The sequence below is a fragment of the Miniopterus schreibersii genome (genome assembly GCF_964146895.1).
Source record: "Miniopterus schreibersii genome assembly, chromosome: 5".
Classification (NCBI taxonomy): Eukaryota; Metazoa; Chordata; class Mammalia; order Chiroptera; family Miniopteridae; genus Miniopterus; species Miniopterus schreibersii.
In genome coordinates, this window is record NC_138106.1 from 10,516,663 (window position 1) to 10,543,220 (window position 26,558).

The 26,558-nt window shown below is 39.1% G+C and overlaps 1 protein-coding gene across 1 annotated transcript in view; it reads left to right on the top strand.

Annotated features, from left to right (window-relative positions):
• The window catches only part of CYYR1 (cysteine and tyrosine rich 1), a 71,093-nt gene extending 45,543 nt beyond the window's left edge, over positions 1-25,550 (top strand). The window contains exons 3-4 of the mRNA XM_081139224.1: positions 15,315-15,472; positions 23,177-25,550. Of these exons, the coding sequence (XP_080995350.1) occupies positions 15,315-15,472; positions 23,177-23,310 (292 nt within the window). The 3' untranslated portion in view covers positions 23,311-25,550. The remainder of the gene's footprint in view (positions 1-15,314; positions 15,473-23,176) is intronic.
• The last annotated feature ends 1,008 nt before the right edge of the window (positions 25,551-26,558 follow it).

Below are 26,558 nucleotides of genomic sequence, written 5' to 3' on the forward strand. Positions count from 1 at the left end.
TTAAATGCCTTAAATCTCCAAGAGGCCATGACAGTGGATGTTCTTCAAGAGTGGTCTCCAGGCAACAAGATTCCAGGCAGATAGAGACTGAGAAGGACACGAAAGGGAACAGAATAAAGTGCTGAGGATGGAAAAAGGAAGAATTTAGAAAAATGTAGACATGTTTGAGATATATATGAGAACATTCTAGTGTCTTGGAGAGAGGAGTTAAAAGAAAAATGTTTAATCTATAAATTTATTTCTTAAATTAGACTATGGTATTTTTAATTATTCAGGATTTATTTAATAGCATTTAAATTGTTAATCAATAAAATGTGATGCTCAATAATGTACTCTTAAAAAAAACTGAATTTTGATTCAGTTTTGAACATATAACTAGAATTACTTGTTCCTCTTTTAAAGACTGAAATACGTGGTTAAAGAAGGCAGGACGTAAATATTTGAAAGCATGTCCCATCACTCAAGAACAGGCTCCACATTATCTCACTAATATCCTAAATAAATGAGGTCCCCACATGTTCTCTCCATCATAATAGAATCACCAAGTGTTTTTAATGGTAACAAAATTACCCTACTGAGATTACAATTAATGTCATAGAGAATGATTTTTTTGTGTGTGTGTGGACTCCAGTGCAACTCTAAAATTGAATTTTGTAGAAAAAAAGAATGTTAAACTTGTTATGAGTTCCACCTAATTTTATTTTCCCTTCCTTGTCCCACCTAGCTCCAGAATCTAATATAAAATAAACACTTCTGACTACAGCAAATACACTCTTGACCATATCTATAGAGCAGGATATAAACATTTGGGCAAAAACAAACTAGCACGTGTGAATAAAGAATGAAAAGAAGAAACTTCATCGCCAAAAATATGCATCCACAGAAGCAGAGCACCGCCTGTTCCACACGTGGCATTAAAGACAAAAGAATTTAAATCAAATGTCTTATCTTCGCTTTAACACTGGCTACAGCTCACTGGTCTGTTACAACTTAGAGACAAAGAGGGTGAAAAAGAAAATACATTTGGAGTTAAACATATAGATTTATGACACTTGTTTCAGGAATACAAGGAATGGGTGGCCTCTGAAAGGAAAGACGGACACTGTAATAGCTCGTCCTCGTAGGTGCAAGAACCAAGAGAAACTGTAACGACCAAAATAACTTAACTATTTTCTATTTGCTGGGTGGTTTACAGCCTAAAATAATTAGTGTAAAGGAAGCACAGGGTGACTTGGGCTTTCTTTTAAAATGCTTAAATTCCTAAATAACTCCTTCTTCTCTTACGGTTCTATAAATGTAACTTACTCTTCTTGTCAAAATTGCTCTACACTGCCTTCTGCTCCCTGGCTACCTCCAAGCAAACAACATTCGCATCTCCACTTGATCGCCTTTTGAAAGATAAAAAAGACAACAGCCATTTATCAAATTTCTACACAGCCAATGGATTCCGTCCATGCTGCGTTTTGAATTGGGAGGGAAAATGTCCTTGAACTATTTGCCTTCTAACCGTCTCTGTCTTTAGTTCTGTGCCCTCCTCTGTAGACTGTTCCAAGCTTCCAAGGCATGTGATTTGATGTCATTACATCCTGGGTGCATAAATCAGTGCTTCATTTTAAAATCTTTATATCCCTTAATACTTTGTCTGTCTTCCTTCCCTGGCGTCATCGAAAGGAGACATCTTCTGGACCACTGTTGTATCTACAGCTCTTAGACAAACACCTGGATAGGTACTTCATCCGCAGTTCACAAATGTACAAAGAGACCTGTTTCTCAGTCTTTTTTGAGAATTTACCAAATGTAAAAGATGGAAATCTCGTAAAGCTGATGTCAAATTTAGCTGCTTGAAATTTCAAACCCAATGAAAATATATGACACAAATGACATATGGGAACTCAATCTGAGATTTAATTCAGACTTTTTCATTCAGGGGAGAGCATGAAATCGATATTTACACATGGGTCTCCCGAAAGAGCCGTGTTTCACTTGTCTTTTAGTGCGGAAAAGAATGTGTGTTTCGTAGTCATTTTAAAACATAACATTTAGGGTCCTGATCTTAAATGAATTTAGCCCCCAAAAGCAATGATTAGTTTTACATGATCACGATATTGTCAGAAGCATTATGGATGACTCCTTCTCAGGTTGCTCACGTGATATGAACCACATTTCACTGAGTCCATGGCATTTTAATAACTTGAACTTAAAATAATAAAAGACAAAATTATATTTCTTAGCCCCATGTGGTACCAGAACTTCCCTTAGGGACTAATATAAGAAGCAAACTATCCACTAGTAGCAGATGGGGGGAAAAAGATGCCAAGATTTATAGAATAGAGCCAAAAGGTTCTATGGCCATTTTTCTTTGTAGGTGTGCTAGCTGATTTGATTTTTAAAATGAACCTTATTTAATAGAATAAAATCCAAATTTTTGTTAAAAGGTTTATTTCATATTCTATGACTTGAGTGATAGAAGACTGATAAAATAGTCTCTGAAATCATGAACTGGTGAATTGATGGACATAATTCTAAACTGTTTACATAGAATAAGTTATTGATTCTGTTCCCTAGAATATTTATGATTTGGATTTCCTAATGAGGATACATTGGTGGAAAAGAGCTCGTTTTCAAATTAAATCTGAGCAAATGTGTGAATATTTTAAGGACCAGAAAGAATTATTGAGACTGTTGACTTTGATTCCAAGTAAAGAAGAAAAAATAAAATCCCTTGGCACCAATGCAACTTAGCCGAACTGAGTGCTCTTTAGTGACCTTTCCACATCCTCAAAGCCAAGAGATTAATACGTTACTGTCCAATTAATACTTTTCATTACCAGCAGATACTTTCAAATTTGTCATCCCACTGGGCCTTAGCAGTTCAAAGACCGCTTAGGAGAAATGTTAGTAACAGTTATAAATGACTAAAGGAAATTGAAGTATACCTTTTCACTAAGATTTACTTACATCTTCTAGAAAATTGATCTTCCTCGCTGAATGTGGGTTAGGTCAGCAATAGAACAGGACGGTGGATAAATAATGGGTCTGAACCAATCTGGCAATTCCAGGCTGCTAGACCAAGTTTTCTCCCCATTTGGGGAGTACTGATCTGCCTGTTTTCATAGAGCCAAAGGCATCTTTTAATGACTATCTATGAGCAGAAAAGATTGCAAGCAGTTGCTCAGTTTCTGTATTTCTGTAACATTTTATAAACATTTGCCTAGTTTTGTATATTACCAAAAAGAAATATGTTTCTATGTTGGAAATTCATTTTGTACACCCGTGATTTCTTCCCATATTTTAAATGCATTTAGTAGACTGAAAATATGAAATAAAATGAAGACTGAAAAGAAAATAATAGTAATATTCATAATGACATTTATTCTATTTTATCTCTGTAAACGGAAATGTTTTGACTTAAATTACTATCTCTTCTTGGTTGAGAAACTGCTGCTAAAATCATCTCTTTTTTCCAGTTCCACATATCAGATTCTGCCTTATGTTTCTTTCCCCTGGCTCTGTCCTTCACCTCCTGAACTACTTTCAGCTGAAACAGAAAGCTCTTAAGCAGCTTTAGACCTCTTTGTTACTGCAGCTCATTGATCCTCAACTCTGGCTCTAGATTAGCACCAGCAGAGTGACTTTAAAAATAGAACAATATCTGGATCTCATCCTCAGAGATTCTGATTCAATTAATTTGGATTAGGGCCCAGGCATCGGTATTTTGTGTGTGTGATTTAATTTAAATCTAACGTGAAACCAGAGTTGAGGACCACAGCCTTCATTCTGAGGCATAATGGGACGACTCTCATAGTCTTGGCCAAATCAGGTGCACTGTGCACCCCACTCAGCTGTGTAACTCAGGGAGCCTGATAGCCACACGTGATTCCTTTGAAATTACACGTGTCTTGGGAGGTAACATTTCCAGGGCCCACCCCTGGACTTCCATAATTGTTTCCTGAGTTGAAACCCTTTTATGAAGTCTCATTCTGGTAGCAAGATTCTTGCCCCTCCAAACTGAAGCTCAGAGAGGTCAAGTGCCAGAGCTCACTAGTGGTGGAAACTGGATTTAAACTTTGTCATGCTAAACCCACATTTGTGGGTTGCTCTGAATCACAACACCCAAAGCTTAGTCAGGATAGTTAGGCTATTCTGCAGAAACAGGTACCCTGAAATCTCAGTGGCTTAGCCCAAAACCACTTTATTTCTTAATCACATAAGCTGTATGTCTGTCTCTCAAGCTGTGACGCAATGACTTAGTCACTGAATCCCAGTATCCTTCGGTTCCAGTAACACATACAGCTGGGATAGTAAAAGGAAACAAAGAAGAAACACCGAGTCCTTACTGACCTTGACAGGAAGTGATGCATCCCTTCCTTTAATATTCTGTTGGGGAGAATTTGTCACACAGTCCCCCCTCCTCCGAGAAGGGGAATGTAGAGGAGCATGTGGCCCTCACTGTCTCTGCCACAACCCCGCCACTGCACTCACCTGCCTTAGATGAATCCGTGGCACTAAAGATTATCACACACACACACACCCTTGTTGGATCTGCCTCTCTGCCCAACCAACCCACATTCATTTGATTAGAAGAATCTTTAATCTATAGCAGCGATTTTCAAACCACTGGAGCACCGCAGAATTTTTTAAAGCATGCCATACCTGGCTCTTCAGTCAAGGGCACAGACCTCTTTTCCCTCAGATTGTCAAATTTAAAAAAATACAGCAGCCAACACAATAGCAGTCCAGTGGGAATGCCCTGTCTTGAACCATAAATATATAGGTCACATAATAGAGATGCATCTTATTGGTCACATTGCATAATAAGGTTTGCATTGGACTGATTAGTTCTTGGTTAAACTAGAAATCTTTATATACAAGGATAGGCACCTGATTTTTTCAAAAGTCACTTTGGAACAAAAAGGGCAGGTAATTACTTTCACTTTTTGTAAATCAATCAAAATTATACCTTTTTTTTTTTGTCAGATCGGCAAAAAATAGGTTTTTTGTGTGTGCCACAGAATTTTAATAATTAGTTTATGTGCCATGAGATGAAAAAGGTGGGAAAGCACTGATCTCTAGTGAAGACCCACACTATAACTTGCTATTCTCTTTGTCTACACTGGCAAGATAATTACTTGGATAACTAGTTCGCTTCATTCTGCCAGGCTACACAGCTTGTATTAGCTAATACTTTTTTCTCCCCAGTAGGAGGACTGTCATTTCCCAGTCCAGGTCTGCTTCCTTTTGTCTGTCTTGGAACAGGATATGAAGTTTGCCTGTCTTCTGAGACGCTCCAAAGAGACAAACGTGGTGTTATACCACTCTGATGGTTCAAACACGGCATAATCCGCACCCCCACGTTTCATGGCAGCTGGAGTGAGGAGCCCCCTCCCTGGCTACTGGGATTTCAAAGAATACAGTGAAGCCTTCAAGCACATTATGATAGCTGCTCCTAAAAATGCACAGAATCAATCCCACTTTCAAATCATTTAGGCTCTTAAAAAAAAAATCATGTACGATACCTTCCAAACCAACTACTGTGTCATGGTACAGCTGTTTTTTCCAAAATCTTCGAGACAAAACTCTATCGTTGAAATTAGAAATAATTAATTGAGAGCCGGATAGATGATATGAATAAGTACATGCAGTTATAATTACTTAGATAAAATATGTAACACTACCTGGATGGTTATTATGTCTCTACAGACTTGAGATTGTTGCTTAAATTGACAATAAATGAGATAAGAATTATTGAAAAACATTATCTGTTTCCACCTCAGAACCGGAGGTGATGTTGGGGGAAAGATCTTTGTGATAAGTATAGCTTATATTACAATTAGCCAATATTCAAAGGACTTTGTTCTTGTCGAACTGTAATTAATTATCACACAGAAATTTCAAACTCTTCTAATCTTTTTTTGTATCTTCATCAGGCTGAGATTTCCATCTCTGCTTCGCTTTCCTTTCTTGACCTGCAACAGCTGTATCATTAAAGGGAAATTTCTGTTAATTAGCTGTGGTACCGAGGTGCTGGAGGGGACCTTGGGCGTTCTCTGATCCAATTAGATTTTATCTGTACAAAGCCCCGGATCGGAAGATCAGACTGCATGCAGCAATCTAAGCATAACTCAAAGACTATTATTTTTAATTTATGTTTCCAGAAGTTTAGGAACATTCGTTTCAGAGAAGGACAATTAAGAGTTCATTCATTATACAAATAAAGCAAGCCTCTTATCTAAAAGTGTATGCAATACAATAATAAAGGGTGCATATGCCTTTTATAAATATATTCATTTTGGAAAGCACACTTGGTTAAAGTCAGACCAGTAAGCAACAAAGGTAAGCAAAGTTTATCTTCTGCCCTCTCGGTCCTACCTCCCGGGCCTGACACTTCCCTCCTTTCCTAGAACAAGTCAGAGCTTTCCCTCTGCAGGGACCCCTTCCCTGGGAGAAACAGGAGACCTAGTGAAGTGTCACACACTTACCGGCTATCTCTCTGTAATGGAATGAGCTGCCTCCAGAGTCAATGACTCTTAAGTACGAGGAGTGTCCAGAGCTTTGGGTGACTGGGGAAAGCAAAGACTAGAGTTATCATAATCCTTTAGGTGTTTCAACTTAGTGCCCTTAAGGCGCCACTAACTTTACCTTCTATGTTTTATGTTCCTGAACTCCCTGCTCCCCACCTTTTTCCCTGACCCTCTGCCATTGTCAGGTTCAGTCTTTCACCAAGTTTTGCCCAGATAATCACAATGGTGTTTTAATAGGGCTACCTGGGGACAGTTTGATGCCCATCAAACCCACTCTCCTCATAACTCTTAGGCTGATCTGTGCTTACAGATTTTCACTTGTTTTCTGTTCCTTCCAATAAAAAGGCCAGGTTCTTCACTGTGTCACTGAAGGCCCTCCTGACCAGCCCCCCAAACCCCTTCTTGTCCTCAAGCCCCACCTCCCTCTTCCCTATTCCAGCAACTCTTGACTTTCCTCGGTCCCTTAAACACATCTTATTATGCACATTACATTCCTATGGCATTTATATGCTGTTCTTTTGATCTGAAATGTGCATCTGCTCTAATCCCCTCACATCCCTTAGATTCATTCCTAATCTCCCTTTAAGATTCAGAAGGGGTTACCACCTCAGGAACCCATCCGCCAGCACCCCAAAATACACATATACACCCGCAGGCTCTTTTGCTCACGTGCACTATCACACATGCCTTCTTTCTACTCACACACCCCGATCTCTACTGACACACACTCACACACGCTACCACATTTGGACTAGACTCTGTCCTCTGTTCTGTAGAGCCTAGTCTGTGTTTCCCTTTGACTCAATGCCATGCATTATCATTACACGCACGTGTGTCTTCCCCAGTCTTTGTCTCCCTTGAATCTCCAACATCATATCTAGGCTAGAGAAGGCACTTAAAAATGTTTGGTGTTACATAATTTATGATTCTTGCCAGCCTTGACATTAAATAATTTTTTCTTTTTTTTTTTGGAATAAGGTCTGCTAGAACAGATGGTCACGGGAAATCCTCAGACTCCCACACCTGCAAACTTGTCTCAATTTCTCAATTTACTTTTTTTTTTTTTTGGTCTCTTCATTTTGGCTCCTATTTGGGTTTGTTTCTATGTATTAGTTAGGCCTGCGAGGACTCTCAGTCTTTTTGGAGGGTCCCTGGTACAGGCCAATGTCAGAAGCAGTTTGTGCCCTGAGTACCCTGTTTGGAGCTATCAACAACCCTCGGCTTGAGGTCCCCTCTGCTGGGGCCGGGTGTATTTGGACGGGAACAAGATGCACACCAAAGTCTGCTCTTCCAAGGCCTGGGTCCAAAAGCAAATCAGGCAAAGATTCAAAGCACCCTGAGGTCTGCCTCTGCCTGCAGGCTGATTAATCTGATTCTCTCAATGAGCTTCAGGCTGTGGAAGCTCCTCACGGCTGGGTGAGAGGTTTTCTAGCAGGGTGGGGCAATAGCTTCCCCCTCAGGCAAAAGCTGCTTGGAAGGTCAAAGACAGCCTATGAAAGATGTCCTTCACAGTGTGGGGGAATGACTAGGCCCAGGAATCCAGAGGCGCGGCCCTGATCTCACTCTCCAGAGCCCACAGCCCCAGGCTCTCCCCACACAGCTCCAGTCCACCCCACTCCCCCTCCGCCGGAGCCCAGGTGAGTGGCTGCTCACGAAACGTTGTGCGTTGGCTCTGTAAGGGGCCTGCAGCTCCAGCCGCCTCTCCCTGGCAGACAGAAACCTGGCTGCTTTTCACAGCCAGATGCTATGTGGGTGCCTCAGGTCTGGTGCTCTGCGCTGGGGAGCCCAGCCTGGGGTTTAGGCCCCAGAGTCCTCAGTGGGACCCCCACAGCTGAGATCCCCCTGGGGACCCTCAGCTGCTGCCTGTGGGAGCCCAGCCAGCCCTCTCGCGTCCGCGCTTCCTACCCGTCTCTTGTGGGCTCCACTTTTCCTCCTTGGTTATGAGGGTGCTCTCCAGCTTGTCTTCAGTTGGTTTTCAGGATGGTTTTTCTGTGTTTTAGTTGTAAATCCAGATTGGTCCTGTGAGAGTGTCAGTGAACTTCCACTCAGTCCGCCACCATCTTTAATCTGAATTTACCTTTCTGACTTTGTAGTACCACTTATATGTTTAGGTGAGGGGTGGACAGATCTGAGATTTGGGGTGAATTGTCTCTATCTGTCCTTCATTCTTTATAATTCTGGCTCACATCTATAAATTCTGACTTGGACCTGGAATCCTAATAATGCCAACTATACAAAGTTATAGTGTGTGCCATGTTTGCCAAGCCCCTTGCCTGTGCTCCTGAACAGACTACCTCTCTTTCCCATGTCTTTCCTCATTGGTTACACATTGCAGGTCTGGGGACGGGCATTTGACCCAAGCTGTGCCAATCACAGTATTCCTGGTCCTGGCCAAGTGGGTTGACTTAGAGGTGGGTCCTCAACTCCAGCTGGACCAATCACATTCCTTCTCTGGGATTGGCTCTACTGGAATGAGACATGTTGAAATCAGTTTCTCTCTCATGGATAATTATAAGGCATGAGACCCAGAAACTGTTAGGAGTTTTGCAGCAGCAGCCATCCACAGGGAAGGGAAAGGATAGTGATGCTATGATGTGCATGTATTCCTTGGAATGACTTTAAGAATCACTAAACTGAGCTTGAGGCTCCATCCTACAAGGAAGCCAAAGTATGACATTTCCAATCAACCGCATCAGGTGGGGCACAGGTGAGCTATGAGCAAGGCTTCACAGAGGTATGATCAGGCAGCAGTCTTTGGGTCTTGGAAGCCACAAGCTCATGAGAGCTGTGTGTTGATAAACAAATGTCAGAGCTGAGAGAATCATTGGCAGGCCTAGAACAAGAGATCTCCCCACCAGATGGTGATCAGTCCCAGGCTTGTCTCAGCAGAGAACTGGACCTTGTTAAGGCCTAGGAAGCGGATCACAGCTGTTCGGATGGGCAGCCCGCTTGTAATGTACGGTCTAGCAGATGGCAGAGCCACAGGAGAAAACACTGGGTTAGTTAGCAAGTGGGCTCACTGCCTGGGGTCCTTTGTGCCATGGTGATCAGTGACCTGTTTCAGTAGTTAATTTGGAAAGGTTTATGACTCCCAACATTCACCCCAATCCTATAGGAACCTTATTAAATTTTTAAATGCCTAAGCCTGAAAGGTAGTTGCTATTCTGCAGGGTCAATAACTGTAGGAGCCTCCATATTTATTTGAAACCCTCCAGGCTAAAGTCGACGACAGAAAGGAAAGCAGGTTACTCTGAGGACCCTGCATTTTCATAATTGGATTCAACCTCCTAAGTCTTAGATGCTCTTAGGACTTAAGTCTCAACAAATAGATTTTTCAATAGAAATCCTCATAGTCACTGTTGAAATACTGCTTCGTGATTTATTCCCCCACTCAATATATGATAAAAGGGTACAAAAAGAAAAAGAAGAAAGTCCTGTCTAAAGTAATCATGATAAGTTGAGGTAATTATCTCAGTGTGAAGTTTCAGCAAAGGTTACTTTAAAAGGGTGAACTGTGCCAAAGCATTAGAGATGAGAGAACTATAGCAGTAATTGGGACATTTTTAGGTTTGGAAGGCAGAAGATAGGGACACCTCTGTGCAGTGGCTATTTCTATTTAAATCTAGCTTATGATTGCATGTCTCATATAGTCTTGTTTCAATACATTTTATGAACTATATATTGTGCAGCAAGGGGCAATCACCCACATGGAAGATACTCTACACCTTTGCCTCTCACGTGCTCCCCAATTCAATCTAGTCATCAGGTTTCAGAGCTTCCCAATAAGACTTTGTCCATTAATCTGGCAGAGTGAAGAGGCTCCATAATGTTTGCTGAGTAGATGAGAGAATGTGAGCAAGGCAGCCCACTGCAGTATAAACAGATCTGGGGTGGGAATTAGGACCGAGGAGATCTATTCTTTACCAGGAAACTAGCTAGAAGATCTTTATTTTAACCTCTCACAGATTTGTTTTTCTTGCCTGCAAAATAAGTTGGATTCTATTTCACAGAAGCATCATCTGGGTCAAAAAACTGTATATGCAACTAAGTATTAAGAAATCATTAATACTCTTTTTATTACATTCATATTGTTGATTTTTAAAAAGAAGCAGTTCTCTTCTGCTGAGTATGATCAAATTCTTTAATTCTTTTTTGTCTTAGCCTTCTATGTTTAGAAATAGCTGACCTTCAACATCTCTCTTTGCTTACTGTTCCATACATGGTTCCCAAATCCTTGATGGTTCCATGTATCAATCAGCTTGGTATCCCATTACCCAGATTAGTGCCTAGCACATGATAACTATGCCATATATATATATATATATATATTTCATGAATGTTGCTATCTAGTGGCAGCCATTTAGAATTGCAGGCATAATGACAGAAATAAATCAAAAGCCTCTAGGGCATACCTGGAAAAGTAAACTGATATATGTGTGGGTTAAAACTGCTCTTCCAAATATTGCTATGAAATGAATCACATTCATGTATACTGCACAAAATTTTTCTAGAAACTTTACTAACTATGAATGACTGTACGTTTTGCTAAGACTATACTGGCAGGATATATTTGGAATCCATACAGTACACAAAACATATCATGTAATATAATTTGGGAAATCTTGACTCAGATTTTTGTTTTCCTAAATAAAATACAAATATGTTGATATATATATATGTATATATACATAGTGTGTGTGTGTGTGTGTGTGTATATATACACACACTTAGAAAACAACATTTAATTGCAGTTATTAATGTTAGTCTTATGATATGCATTTGAACTTCACTGAACTCACTTTAGGAAACAACTTATTTATTAAACTGCTAAACTTTAATATAAGAATTAGACACTTGTTCAAAAAATTTGTTCATTGAAAATAAGTATAAACCAACCAATTCTCAAAGGGTATTTTTTGGGGAAAAGTGTTATTGTGCAGGTCAGCCTCTCCAGGTGCTCCACCCTCCCAGCACCACAGTGTGCTCACCAACCCAGAAACCCTCTGAACCTCATCATGAAAGGGTTTCTATGGAGCGGTCCTTGGGTAGATATGATTGATTACATCCCGGCCAGTGGTGATTAACTCCATCTCCAGCTCCTGCCTCCTTCCCAGAGGGCAGAAGTGAGGCTGAATGTTCCAGCCCTCTAATCACCCTTCAGTTCTTCTGGTGACCAGAAAATGTACACACCCTGAAACTCATTCTTTCAGAAAAAAATATCCCCTAAATATTTTTCAAGGTTTTTGTGATGCCATATTTCTCTTGTCTGTTTCCGATAGCTGACTAAACCAAATTATTTACATGCAGAAAGATAAGTTTGTTTACTGCTTTGTTGAATTAATAAAAGTAAATAATGCTATGAATTTTATACTTGCCATGTATTAAATAATTAATTTACAGTTGTTAATGGGTATCAGAGGATCAAGGACACCAAAATTATGATCTAATATAAAACATAACCTAACGCATTAGTTGCAACCTCGTTATTGACCTCCAGAGCAGGCACTTTGGTTGGAGCTGCCAAGGAAACAAAGTGTAACTAATTTTCTACTTTCCTCTATTTAAAAAAGAATTAATGAATACAAATATATCCTGATTTGATATCAAGAGCTTCTATAACACATACTTTGGAAACTCTATGCCTGAATAACTGGGCTACCGATTATTTCTGGAAAATAAATTAAGCCCTCCAATTTAATCTTATTTAGACATAAAAATCACAATTAAAGGAGGTTTCTGGATCCCTTTACTTTTCTTATTTCAAATTATCTTCCTTGATAAATCTTTTTTCTTGAAAAAACTTATTTATTAAACTACTAGACTCTGCCATTCTTAATTACTAATAGCAGGTCATCCAAATATCTTTCATTCTGCTTCATAATTGCTAATAAAGTTAATATGCAGGAAGGAATGTTTTAATGGAGTCTACTAGAACTCTTAATGGTATTCCATTGATCTGTTTTCTCAGTGAGTGGGAAAGGTCATGAGAAAGTCTCTTCTAAAAACTCCAAATACAGGTTTAAAATCCCTTGTCTGCAATTCTGAAATTCACAAAAAACTCTGGCAAACCAAGGGTTTTATATAACTCAGTTGGTGGCAAGACTGGACCTCAAAAAACCTGGAGCTTTTTTTTAGTCCCTATGTGATCCACAAGTGTTAATATTCTTACCTGTACTGCAAAAATGTAAATGTGTTGTGCTTAGGATGCTAGCCCTGGGGGCATCATACAATATAGGGTATACGAACTGCATTCACTTTTCCAAACCTGAAAACTCATGACTTTCATACAATATAGGGTATACGAACTGCATTCACTTTTCCAAACCTGTAATTTCATGTCTGGCCACAAGAGTTAGGGATGAGAGATGATGAACCTATCCTAGATAAGGACTATATGGGTATTCATATAGCACTAAGAACAAGAACTTATTTATCTGGCAAGTGAGCCATTAGCACAGATATTTTATGACATGAAATGTCAAATAATATGTTATTAGTAACTTCAGAAGTTAGGGGGAAATTACATCCATGAAAACAAGACAGGACACTCTAAAGGGGGGGTTGCAATAGAAGATAAGATAGAGCACCTGGAATTTAAAAATATGATAGCTGAAATTTAAAAGTTTGATAAAACTTTGAAAGAGAAAGTTAGGAAATTCCCCCAAAAGTAGTTCAAGAAAATAAACAGGGATAAGAAAAATTAGAGAATTTTTCCAGGAGGTTCAGATTCTTATTTCAGAATAGGCTTCCAGAGAGAGAAACAGAGAAAATGGTGGAAAATAAATGATCAGTTTATGAAATGGTTTCAAGGACTGAAGAAGATGAGCCTCAGACATGAAAAAAATCTTCAAGGGCCTGGCAAAATATTTTTAAAAACGAAAATCCAAGCGCATTATGGAATTTCAGAATACTAGGAGTAAAAATAAAATATAAGAACTTCAGAAAGAAAAATAAAAGTATCACATAAAGGAAAGTAATTAGAATCTATGGGATTTCTCTATAGCAGTCCCAAATTCTGGAAGACAATAAACAGTGCCTTTCTATTTCTGAAAAATATGTTTCAGCTTAGAATTCCATACCCAGTCAAACTATCAACAAGCGAGAAGTAGCGTTAAGTCACTTTCAGGCATGCAAGGACTCTGATACATTTCTCTCCTTTAAACCTTTCTTTAAGAAGCCGTTCAGGAATATGCTTCAGTGAATAGGACATTTCACCAAGAAAGAGCAAGAATGGGGTCCAGACACTTGACATCCATGGACCATCAAGCAGGTCTAGAAATAGTTCCAGGTTCAAAAGACACCACCGGAACTAGCAGGCTATAAAAGAAATCACGATGGGGACAAACAGAACTGATAAAGTGATCGTTGCTGTGTTTGAAAATAACTGATAATTGAAAGATTTCTAAGAATTTGGGGGGGGAGGGGAGAAAAGGGCATAATAGTAGGTATATGGAAACTCATGGAAATAAATGCCTTATAAGAATAAGTGTAAGAGAAATGAAAGGTGACAATGGTACATTGCTTGGCTCAGTAGTAAGTGATGTCATGGTAATATATATACTGATGGTTGATTTAATGAAGGATTAGGTTCGTCTAAGGGATCTACAGTCCCCAAAACTATAAAACAAGCCAACAGATAATATATAGAAATAAAAATTTAAAAAATAAAGGAATGTAAAAATATTTTTGAGAAATAGGAAGAGAGACGCTAAAAAATGTCAAGAGTTGGAAATGATAGATAAAAATGCAATTTATCCCATTACAGTCATTCTGTTGATGCTGGTATTATTCTGTTAGTATTTGACTTTTTATTTGTAATATTATTATTAAATTAACTATCATGAACAACTCAATCCATGGGCCACTTCACCTCTTTTAATCGTTGTATAGGATTCGTTCTTTGATGTGTCATGTTGTTGTTGTTTTGTCAGCCCCGTTTTCACTGACATTAGGCCGTTGCTGATATTTTTCTCTTAGCAACAACACTATGATGAACATCCTTAGTACATTATCTGTGCCCACATGTGCTCTATTTCCTTGGGAAGCATTGCTAGAAATGATACTGCCTGTCGAAAATCTACGCTTTGATAAAGAATTTCCCCCGTTATTTTCCAAAATGATGGACAAATAGACTCTACACAGAATGATAATGTTGACTCTTTCAATTAGTATTTTCTTCTTTCTATGATTTTGTGAAAAAACTTTCTGGAGAAAAGCATTAACACTGATAAAATAAAGGTTTTGTTTACATTGTTCCTGAATCTAATGGGAATCTGTCATACTGTTCTCTGTATAATTTTTAAAAATGTTTGGTTTTCTTAAGAAAAATATTCTAGTTCTACTTTATGAAGAGTTTTAATGAAGATAAATGTTGTTTTATTTAATATTTTGACATTTATCAAGTTGTCTTCATTAAACACCTCTATGCTACAGAAAATAGACAAATTCTTTGATGTTTACGTACACAGCAGGATGTGCTTTTTTTTAATTTTTTTATTTTAAAGAGCGTATCTGGACAATCATGTTTTATATAAATACCTGAGTTTTTAAAACCAGAATCTGAATGATGGATGGGTTTACTGTTCTGGAAGAGGATTCCCTAAAGATTTGTAAGCTTTATTCATCAAAATACACAAGACTATTTAACTGAACCAGGGAATTATCTTTTTAAAAAACATTTTCCTTAAGAACATTAGTAAAAAAGCACTTGTCATATAGTCATTGAGCTTTATTTTAAAGTCTGAAGAATCCTTAGAACTTTGCAATAAACGTACTTTGATTTTTCCTTTTTAGGGGCACGGCGATTGCCGGTATCGTGTTTGGAATTGTATTTATCATGGGGGTCATTGCTGGGATCGCCATATGTATCTGCATGTGCATGAAAAACAACCGCGGGACGCGGGTGGGCGTGATCAGCACCGCCCGCATCAATGCCATCACCTCCTACCCTGGTAAGCAAAATTGCTCACTTCTCAAGAAGAGTCAGAATCGTTAGTTATGCTCTACCCCTTAGAGAGAGGAAACATTAAACAATTTCACTGGAATAATCTCCAAGCAAGTAGTGTATTTCTAAGTTAATGTAGATTGAAAATCTAGCTTTCATTGGAGATTACTTAGATCCAAATAATGAAATCCACCTGATATTTGAAGATATAAGTATTTTCAATGGTTGTCTCATTGACTACAGTTGACAATCAGCCAGAGTTAAGAGAAATAAACAATTCATACCCATTGTGTCTATATGCTAGTGAGTCAGTGAGTTCTGACAAATATAAAGTATAAGCTACAGGTCTAAATAAACTGGCCTCTAAACTAACAGGCGTGTGTTTTGAGAAAAAGTATTTTATGTGTCCTCTTTATGCAAATAAAAGTTTTAACATAATATTAAAATTCTCAACAAAAAGCAAAAGTAACAATAATTTGACAAATATTCATCAAGAATTTGTTAGAAGTCCCACATATAAATATCTTGAACACATATAACTCTGTTAACTGTGTTTTGCATTAGATGATTACAATAATGTTTTCTGAGTCAATGTGCATATATACAATTTAACATAAAAAGGAGTCAAGTTCGAAATTTGGCATATCCTTAGGAAGATAATTTATTATCCATACTCATGTCCTCTCTCTGTCTCTATATAGAAGAACCGGGGTACCTTCTACATGCAACCTGCCCTTTGTGCCAATTCCCTGATCTTTCCTTCCTTTCTTAACCTTTTCCCTATCATCTTCAACTTGAGGGAGACAATTTCAGATGAGTGTGCGAATAGCCATTTCTCCTGTTTCTCTTTTGTCAGTTCCTTCTCCTCTTCAGCATCTTCATGTTGGAGTTCCTCAAGGCTCAGTCTTGTGTCTTCTTGCATCCTGCATCTACACGTACTTCTTTGGTTATATCATTTGGCCTCATGATATTAAATACCATTTCCATGCTATTGCTTCTCAAAGTTATATATTTCCAACCCAAACCTCTTTCTGCAATTTCAGATTTATTTGATCCCTCTGCCTATTAGACATCTCCACTTGGATGCCTAAATAGATATCTCAAATTTAACAGGTCTAAAGCAGTACTTCTGACCATCCCCCCAAATCCATCTCCACTTAACAGGGTTTGCCATCTCAGTAGATGGCATTTCTAGCCTTCCAGTTGCTCAAGCTAAAAATCCTGGACTCATCCTTGACATCTCTCTTTCTTTCAAACCTACAGGCAATCTACCAGGAAAACACCTCTTCCCTAGTGAGAGCCACCATCAGCTCTCACTTCTGTCACTGTGATGATATTCTAACTGCTCTCCCAGAATCTACCCTTGTCCTCCAGGGTCTATACTCCACACAGTAGCCAGAAAGAACCTTTAAAAATAGTGGTCAAATCATATCACTCCTCTGCCTATATTCTGCAGTGGCTTTTCATTTCCCTCAGAGGATGAATCAAAGCCAGTGGTTCCTCATTTTATCTAAAGTCAAAGACAAATCCTTTACCAGGACCTTCAAAGCGATGTATGATTTGGCTCCTCTTTTTATTTCTCTGACCTCATTTCCTGCTCCTCTCCCTCTTGGCACTCTGGCTCCAGTCATGCTTTTGCCCTTGCTGTTCCATGAACAAACAGGGCACACACCCATCTTAGGGCTTTGTCTAGAATACCGACTCCCTCACTTAATTCAAGTCTTTGATCAGAGGTCATCTCCTGGATGAGGCCTGTCCTGATCACCTTATGTAAGATTGTGATGTGTCCTTCAACACAGCACCCAGTCCTCCTTCCTCTACTCTACATTTTTCCCCAGTGTTTTTGATCTTCTAATATGCCATGTAGTTTAACTAATTGTTACATTGATTGTTTAGTATGCATTCCTTCCTTCCAGAATATTAGCTCCATGAGACAAGGATCTTTGTCTACTCTGTTCACCACTAAATCCCAAACATATAAGGTCGGGACTGGCACATACTGGGCACTCAGCAGAAAAGGCTGAAAGAATGAGGCTCACAACTCATGGCAGGACCTGATTTAGAAACCAACACCTAGGGAATTTACCTTAAATTTCAATCTGCAGTGTGTAGCATTTATTCACTGCAAAAGTCATTCACGATTTTGAATCTTCCCAACTTCCTGAGACTACTGTTGGGATTAGTGGGATGATGTTAGGACTAGGACATAAGGAAAAATAGGAGAATTATTTTTTATTCTTCACATCTCCCCATTTTTACCTATTCAACCTGTAACCCAAGAGAAGAACAGAGGAGAGAGAGACAGAGACACTAACTGGAAAGCTGTGCTCTGTAGATAACATTCCAGAGACACTTTTGCTTGACCGAGGAAAGTTTCATTAAAATTAATTTTTGAAACATTTAAAAAAAATTATTTCTAAAATTAGAATAGAAGGTACAAAATATTTTCGTGTGAAGTCTTGCGTTCTCTCAGGTTTGAAGTTTCTATTTCATGCATGGAAACACGTTTTTAAAAGTTGATAGTGGCACAATTAATACTGGGAGATCATAGGCGTGTTGCATTTTTAGTAAATGCATGGTTCTGGGAACTGAGTAAATGTAATAAGCATTGTAAAATGCTTATGGTAGAAGCATTTTTACTGCAAAAAGACAAGGTCTTCAAAACATAATGCACTTGATTACTTCTCATTTCCTTCTCAAAGACACTAATTAAGCTTTTACTTAAAGGACAGGGAAACAACTCAGAGTAGAATGAATGCTTTTCAAAATCTTTCATGTGTAGAAATATAGAATGTTTTTATCCACATTAATTAATTAACCCTGTGATAATAGAGATAGTCTGGAGGCCACATAAGTGAGTAGAAAACAATTTAGCCAAAGTTATATTATCCCCTGGTGAAAGTGCTCAGTGAGGATCCCTACAGTGAACATAATTACTCTGCACTGGGGAGAAGATTACCAACAAAAGGTGATCTGCCACCCCTGACCCTTGGTTGGACAGTGACCTTCTAAAATAGTTTTTTATTCCTGTCATGTTGAATAGAATGAATGGTGTCCTGTTTAATTACAGTTATTTTTAAAACCATCTGTATGCAAATAAGAATTATTTGTCCAGTCTTTCATTTCCACTACTTGCCAGAAGTTCAATGTAAACAAAGAAAGGTGATCATATTAACCCCTTCTTAAGAAGTAGGTTTGAATTATACACACCTGAAAGAAAATAATACAGAAAAACCGTAACAAAAGGTTTTGCAAAGGTATAAAAATCAAATGCCAAAGAAGGGAAAACAAGGCATTTTCATGCTAGCAAGAGAGTTGAGATTTGAAGTCCCCTGATGATTAATTGATGATAGATAGATGATAGATAGATAGATAGATAGATAGATAGATAGATAGATAGATAGATGATAGATAGATGATAGATAGATAGATAGATAGATAGATAGATAGATAGATAGATAGATGATAGATAGATAGATATAGATCGATATAGATAGGCAGATATAAAAATGAAGGAGGGAGAGGCTCTTGCTAACAGAAAAATGCCAGAGGATATATGTAAAAAGGAGTTGTAGAGTTGGAAAATTCATTATTTTAAAACCATCATAAGAAAGGTTTAGGACAAGAATCAGTTGATGGTAAATTGGGGGGAAAGACTGCTGAGGATACGTGCATGCTCTTAAAATGTCTATTTCCAGACTCTTGTTCATTATCAAAGTGAAGAAACCAGACATCTCAACCAGGAAATAAAAACTAGTATCACCAAGGAAAGACAAACAGACATCTTACACCTTTGGGTGTTACTCTGAGGGTGACACAGCTTCATCTATGTAATATTCTGGCTGGAAGTTGACAGCCTGAATCTTAGCATGAAAAGCTATCTGACGAACCCAAGTTTATTTTATTCTGTAAAATAACTGGCTTGCAGTATTTAAAATCTTTTGGAAATATTCCATTAAGAAACCAACACTCTATTTGCATCATCAAATTAACAACTGAGGGCAGCCTTATCCGGATATGTACTGAACGTGGAAGACTTTCAGGTACCCATCTGGGAGGAGTTGGTGATAAGGTGCCTTCTAATTGTGCGTAGTTTCTTAATGAAATAAGCAAGTCTTATCCTAAAAATAGGTTAAGGAGGTGTTTGTAGTTGAGAAAGAAAAACGCATGAGACAATAATCTCAGAGAATGGAGGGGTGCTGAAATGCTTCATTTCCAAGCACTGCCAACAGCCCCCACACTTAAGATTACAGTCATTCATTTAAAGTGAAATCAATCAGTCCGATTGTGCATTACGCTCCTACGCTAAGTTCCTAGATACAGAGCTGGGGTGGCCAAAGTGTTGGATTTAATTAGAATTGGAGTGTCAGGCAGTGGGGAGAGATAAGAAGGTTGACGATAGATGCACAGAAATAATTTCTGTGAGGGACCATAAATCTAAGCTGAATAAAGATATGAAGACAGAAAAGAGGTGACTTCAGTTTAAATTATTATTTTTGAAATGTCACCGGTAAATTGAAAACCCAGGTGAGGTTCAAGATGTTTTGGAATGTGTATTCTAGAATGATAGAGGGCTGTGCTCAGATTTACAAAATGGTAGCAACAAGGTGAGAAAATGATTTTTGGATGCAAAAAAGTCCAAGGGGCAGAGAAGAAGGTTACATGTGTTTTAAAAAAATGATTAAAGCAGACAATTCAGATGATACAAACCAACAGCATGAAGTCGGCTGTCTACATTTGGAGAACTACAAATTGGGCATAAGGCAGGAAGCTTTCATAAGGTAAAAAACAGAAACAGGAAGACAAAATAGTAAGCGATGGCCAGTTGATTCCCAGAACTTTAAAGAGCCAATTCAAAATCATAGGTCTACATATAGAAAGATATACATCACTCTGTTATTTATAATAATAAAAAAATTGTTAATCTCAAAATAAGTGAATGGTCAGTTGAATAATATGCAGCTATTAACAATAATGTTTATGAGGAATATATAGCACAATGAAAAACACTATAATACAAAGTAAAAAAGCATATGCCATTTTATATGACCATAAGGATATAAAAAACAGAAATGACTAGAAGAAAATACATAAAGATAATATTTGTTAGATTGTGGTGACAAAATTACGAATGATTTTTCTGTATAGTTGTGATAACACCCTGCATCTTCCCTTTACATTTGCATTAGAAATGCTGGCCTGAGTGGGTGGAAAGCATTAAATTTCTTCTATGAACTTCATAGCATCCTTAAATTTTCTAATATTATAGAAAACTATAATGACATTAAGGAAAAGTGGCATGCTTGCTCTGCTCAAATAAGAAAATTGGAATATTGATTATGAAAGAATTTCTAAGATATCATATCTCCATTTGCATTCATACATCTTTTAGATATGGCTTAACCTTTTAAGAAAGAACAAATCCTCTTAGAGTTAATCCGGAATTCTAAAAATTGATACTATGCAAAGTCACTTCCTAGTGAAACCTTATTATCTGCAAGAAAGAAAGATAGCACAGCCCACAGTTATACAAGTATTATTTCAAAATCTCTTCCCATAGCTGGTACCATAAAGGATGTGCCATGCCTGTTTCATGATGGATCGTCTTCCAAATATCACTCTTCAGCATAATGTATCACTTCATCGAAATTCAGGGGCAATATGAATGCAAGAACACTGTTTCATATGTTCGATTTTCATGTTCAGCATGCATCTGTATAAACCATGGGGAATCGCACTGAAATGTCCTCCAGCAGTTTTTATGCAGATGGCAAAACATAAACACTTTGCTGCCGAGGCGTAACCACACACCGCGGCTTTGTGACAGAGAGCGATGCCACCAATCTGGAGAATCATTTGGTGTGCGCGCCTCACGTGGGAAGCGGGGGAAAGCTTAGTATAAAAACAACTTAAAACCACATGCTGACAAGAAGCAGTTCAGTGGATATCCAGCTGAAACTTCCTCCTTCACATGGAGGCTGCATTTCTTAGCTTGGAGGAAATTTATTACAAATCTCTTTGCCTCAGTCCTCCTAGACATAATGAAGCAAAGGAGTGGGTGTAACGCAGAGGGGATGTGTGTTTAGACTCCACAGGACTTATTCTGTTTTGTTGTAGAAAACAAAGCTTGGAAGGGCCCAGCCTCCGCAGGTCTCCCAGGCAGCCGCGGAGAAGCTGGGATATCACTGCTGCTTTCTCTGTACAACTCTGTGCTCTGCCCTAAGCCCTCACCTGCTCAGACCACGAGAGGCTTGCAGAGCCTTTGCTTACCAGAGAAGTCCTTGGAGGACATCCCCCCCGGCTCTGTGACTCCATCTTCCTCTGCTTAAGTGACTCGATCCTGCTTCCCCGTGTCCCTGGAGATAGGCAGACCTGTAAATGATTCAGATCATTCGGCTGCGGGTAAAGTTAGCCCATGTAAAGGGATCCAGAAGGAACAGTCGTGCTTGCAGGTAGGATGAAGCCCAGTGTTGGCACGTGCGTACCCATCAGAACGCTGTCGGAACCCTCCTGGTATGAGCGCATTTTAGAAGACGTCTTAGAAATAAGTTGGTGAAACGCTGCTTGTCCTTTTCTCCCAGTCGAATGTTCAGAGCCTGGCCTTAGGTTTTGGTTTGGTTTTTGCATTATTATGACACTAGTCTTGTGATTTAGGCTACGTTCCCAGTAAAGCAATTAGACATGTCAGTTCCAGGTAGAATCATGCTCTCAATGATGACCCAAGCCCTGGCAAGTCATCAGAGGCCCGCTGAAGGTTTGTTCAGACGTTGCAGAATGGCTGGGCCCTGAAAGACATGGTGTACTCAGGGGGCACCTCTCTCCCAACCCTAGAGATGGGGTTGAGATCACCACAAAGCAGACATCCGTACAGAGTCATAATGAAGTGTATTAAGTGTGCCTTAAAACTCACTGACATATATTACAGTAAAAAATTCATTTAAGAAAAGTTTTCAGTTAAGATTTAGAAAACTAAATTCTTCACTCTTACTCACAAACCTGCCTGTCCTCTTTGTTTTTTTCTTGTTCTTGCAATGGTTCCACGACCTTCCAAGCTATGGGAGCCCAGCAGTAGGTGCCCAATACTTCAATGCCTTCTCTTACTCTCCATACCTTTCTCCATCTACCCAGCCATCACCTAAGTACTCAGCTTCCTAAGGGCTCTTATGATTTTCCTCCCTGCCACTGCCATGAGTCCCTTATAATCCCTCACATAGCTCTTATATCATCTCACCTCTTCTTTGGTCCACCTCAATTCATACTGCAGAGAGAGCTGTCTTCCCAAAACACATTCACTAGCATATTAAAAAACATCTGATAATTGCATATCATACCCTCCCATGTGATTTTCAAAGCCCACCATGATGATAACACAATCAGATTCCTCAGCCTCTTTCCCATTTCTCTCCTTCATGTACTTTTTGCTTTGAACAAAAAGGCTCTCCTGCTTCTGTGCTTTTGCTCAAACTTAAATTATCCCCTAGCCTCTTCTCTGTCTGCACTCTATTTCCAAAAAACGTACCCTAAGCACCAACCCTGAAGACTTTGGCCAATGGCACCACTCTTTATAGCACTAGCCCTTAGCCTGATAAAACTCAGATTTTTGCAGGCAAAAACTATGTCCCCTCCAAAAGCACCCAGCCCAGTGGCATAAATATTGTGGACTCTCAAATATTTGCTACTTGCCTCATGCCTGTTTCCTTTCCTCTTTCAGTGGCGCCGCCCCCCTATAGTTACAACCATGAGGTGGAACACTGTGCAGAACTGCCTCCCCCCTACTCGCCAGCCCCACAGTCTTCAGCACAGCGTTCGCCACCCCCTCCGTACCCTGGACATTCAAGGAAATAACCCTTCTCCCGGAGGGAATATGTGCCAGCCACAGATCTTGCCATGAATAAAATGCCTCTACTCAGAAACAGACAGGAAGAACTGCTGTAAAAAATAGTCTTTTGGGCCAAACTAAGTGTCAAGTAGAATGTCCAGGCTGAGATACAGAGCCTTTAACCACCCTCGGAGCTGAATCTAGACTATTATGTCTGGTTCCATGGAACCGCCTTTGAAGAGATCTACTGATCAACCTAAGCACATTTGGAAGAGAGTAATGAGATGGAAAAAAATGTCTGAAAATCATGTTGCTTAATGAAATTGCAATATTGATCCAAAGAGAAGATCTATGTGAGACAGGAAATAGCCTGGACTACTTAAAGAAAACACTATATTCTATATTTCATGTAGCCTTGAGTCAGAACTAAAACTGTTCATTCTTTCGTTCGTCAATAAATGCTGGTCAAGTGTGTGAGAACCTGCTCTGTGCCTTATACTGCTGGAAGCACTAGATGGAAGTTGCAGCAATTTTGGTTTCAGTATGAGAAAGAGCAGTTGGAGCTTTTGTGAAGAGCCCTGTTACCAAGACTTCACACAGAACCTGGCTGACTCTCTGTTAGAGAGTTGCTCTAGATGGGTTAGTGAAATCAAATGGTCAAAGGGTCCGGTGGACCTCAAAAGTTTCTGCTCATGTTTTATGTATGTGTGGGGTAAATTTGTATGTCTTCAAAAAGTGAAAACTACTGGAATCATTGAACCTTATCTCTTTAATTTGAGTCTTAAAACAGGATCAAAGGGATTCAAAGTTGCTTGAAGCCAAGAACTCTTCAATGCTAGCTACTGCCACCTAAAAATCATGACTTTTAATTAGTGTATTATGACAAAGGTTATTCCAGTAGCAGAAAAAAAAAGTATCAAATCCCATAAGCAACAAAATCTTCACTTCAGATTAAAAGATGAAAAGCCAAATATTTCCATTTTATATCAGAAGTAAAATCTCAGAACTTGACCATGGAGATAGACACACTTACAAACAGAGAGGAAAAAATGAGGTTTGTATTCTGTTCTGTGGAATTCCATTCCAGAGTAGTTTAGACACACTTCTCTTTTGTGATATTTTTATAATCTGCTCCCTTGAAAAAGTTACACAGTTAATGGAAAAGTTAGGATATTAGCATCAAGTTGTTGCCTTTTGCCAAAATCCGAATGTTATGAAGTGCCTGTCGTTAGGTGTAAATGTTGTTAATAAATAACTCTAATGTGCCATATTTTGCTGCAAGTGGCCTTAACATTTATGTTTTTATGTTGGATCTTTCATGTATTTAAAATTTACACTGAGAAAATATTGGGAATGGATGATTAAATTTTTGTAATTTTTATCACTTTGCAATTAAATCCAAAATGTTTAACCCAACATTATTATCATGTTTCTGTGAAATCCCAAAACAATGCTCAGAATTTTGCTGAATAAAACAGAAAAATGCCTTACAGTATAAATTATAGTCTCATTCTTGTGGTCAGGACATCGAGGAGCTGATACCAGTAGCATGTTTTACTTACCAATACACTGATCTGACCGAAATGTGATGTAACTGCCAGTGAGATCGCAAACCTAAATGTGTTTTGAATGACTTGCTCGGTTCTAGGCACCAAGACGCATCCAAGAGTTCCACCTATTGCAGTGACAGAGATGTGAGCAGTTTTCACAGTGCCTACCCTCTCATTCATCTCTCTCTGCAAGTGTGATCAGACCAATCACACTGACTCTGTGCAGCTCAAAGTGCCAGGGTCTCTGTGACTCTCAGAACGTTGGTTGCAAATGCACCACTCATTTCTTAGGAAAAACGGAGAGGGAAAGAGCCATGGAAATTGAATGCTCATCATCTCTCTCAATAAACATTTATCACATGCCTCCCGTGTGCCGCAAGCATTACCCACAGAGGAGCCATTTCCTTCCACGTCATCTCTCTTCTTTGAGTGGTTGAATGGCCTCCCGTAAGATAGATCACAAACCCACAGGCCTGCAATAGATGACTCTTTTTATTATTTGTATTTAGTGTCACAGTAGCATAAATGGGCACATTATCAGTATAGACTTTTAGAGTTCACCTATAATTTTCATAGATGAAACATCTTGAGGGAAGCAGTATATGTTGTGATAGCTTTGAATTATGGTTATACAAAAAATAAAGTATTTTCTGAGGCCAAAATGTTTACAATAAGCAATAAAATGAAAAAACCCATTATAACAAGGGTTACATTTCCATTGTCTTGTGTCCGTTTTGTTTCACCCTCCATCCCTGCTGATTTAGCCTCGTTCTGTACAGGAAACACAGGACTGGAGCCAGATAGACTTTATTTTGAATCCTGTCTCCTGCCCAAGTGACCTAAGACAGGCGACTCCATCTCTCTAAAATGTGGCTTCTGCTCTGGAAGGTGTAAATCATACAATAGGCTTCATCAGGTTTTGTGAAAATTGGATGGATGCATGCACAATTCTATGTATGGTGCCTGGCACATAGAAAATGTTCTATTAATATGAGCCAAAAATAAATTAACAAAAGAATGACATAAGGATGGCAGCCTCTGGGACTGTGCTATCCAACACATTAGCCCCCAACTACATATGGTTATTTAAATTTAAATGAATTAAAATTAAACTAAATGACAAGTTCAGTTCTCAGTCTCTCTAGCCACATTTCAAATGCTACACAGCCTCACATGGCTAGTGGCTGCCTTATTGGGAGTGCTGTTCTAGAAAAATCCTCTATGCAAAATGCAATGAAGTAGCAGGAAGGAGTTGGAAGCAGCAGCTTCTACAGTCATCTTGTCCAGGAGCAGACTTTGTCAGCTAATGGTGATGTCTGTCACCAGTATGTGTGAAGAGGCCATTGCTCTGGAAGAAAGGCTGTGGTCTGCATGAGAACCCATGAGCAATGAGAAGCTCACTCCGGGTCAGGGCTGGGGAAACTATTACAAGAGCTGAAGGGCTGAGTCTAGATGAGAGACCTTGGACCTGGCCTGGGAGCTGGTGAGAGAGAACCACAGCCGGTTCTCAGAGTCTAATCCATCTGCGGCTGCCCCGCTCAGCTCTAGAAGCTGTGGCAGGAGGTATTGAGGGCCACCTACATCTTAAGGCGTGGTGCTGTAGCGGATCCTATTATTTCATAACCTTGTTGCCACCACCAATGAAAGCTGCACTCGCCACTCACCCACACTACTCCCAGCTTGTTTTTGTTTAGCCAAACCTCTTTTGCCATTGTTGGGCTGTT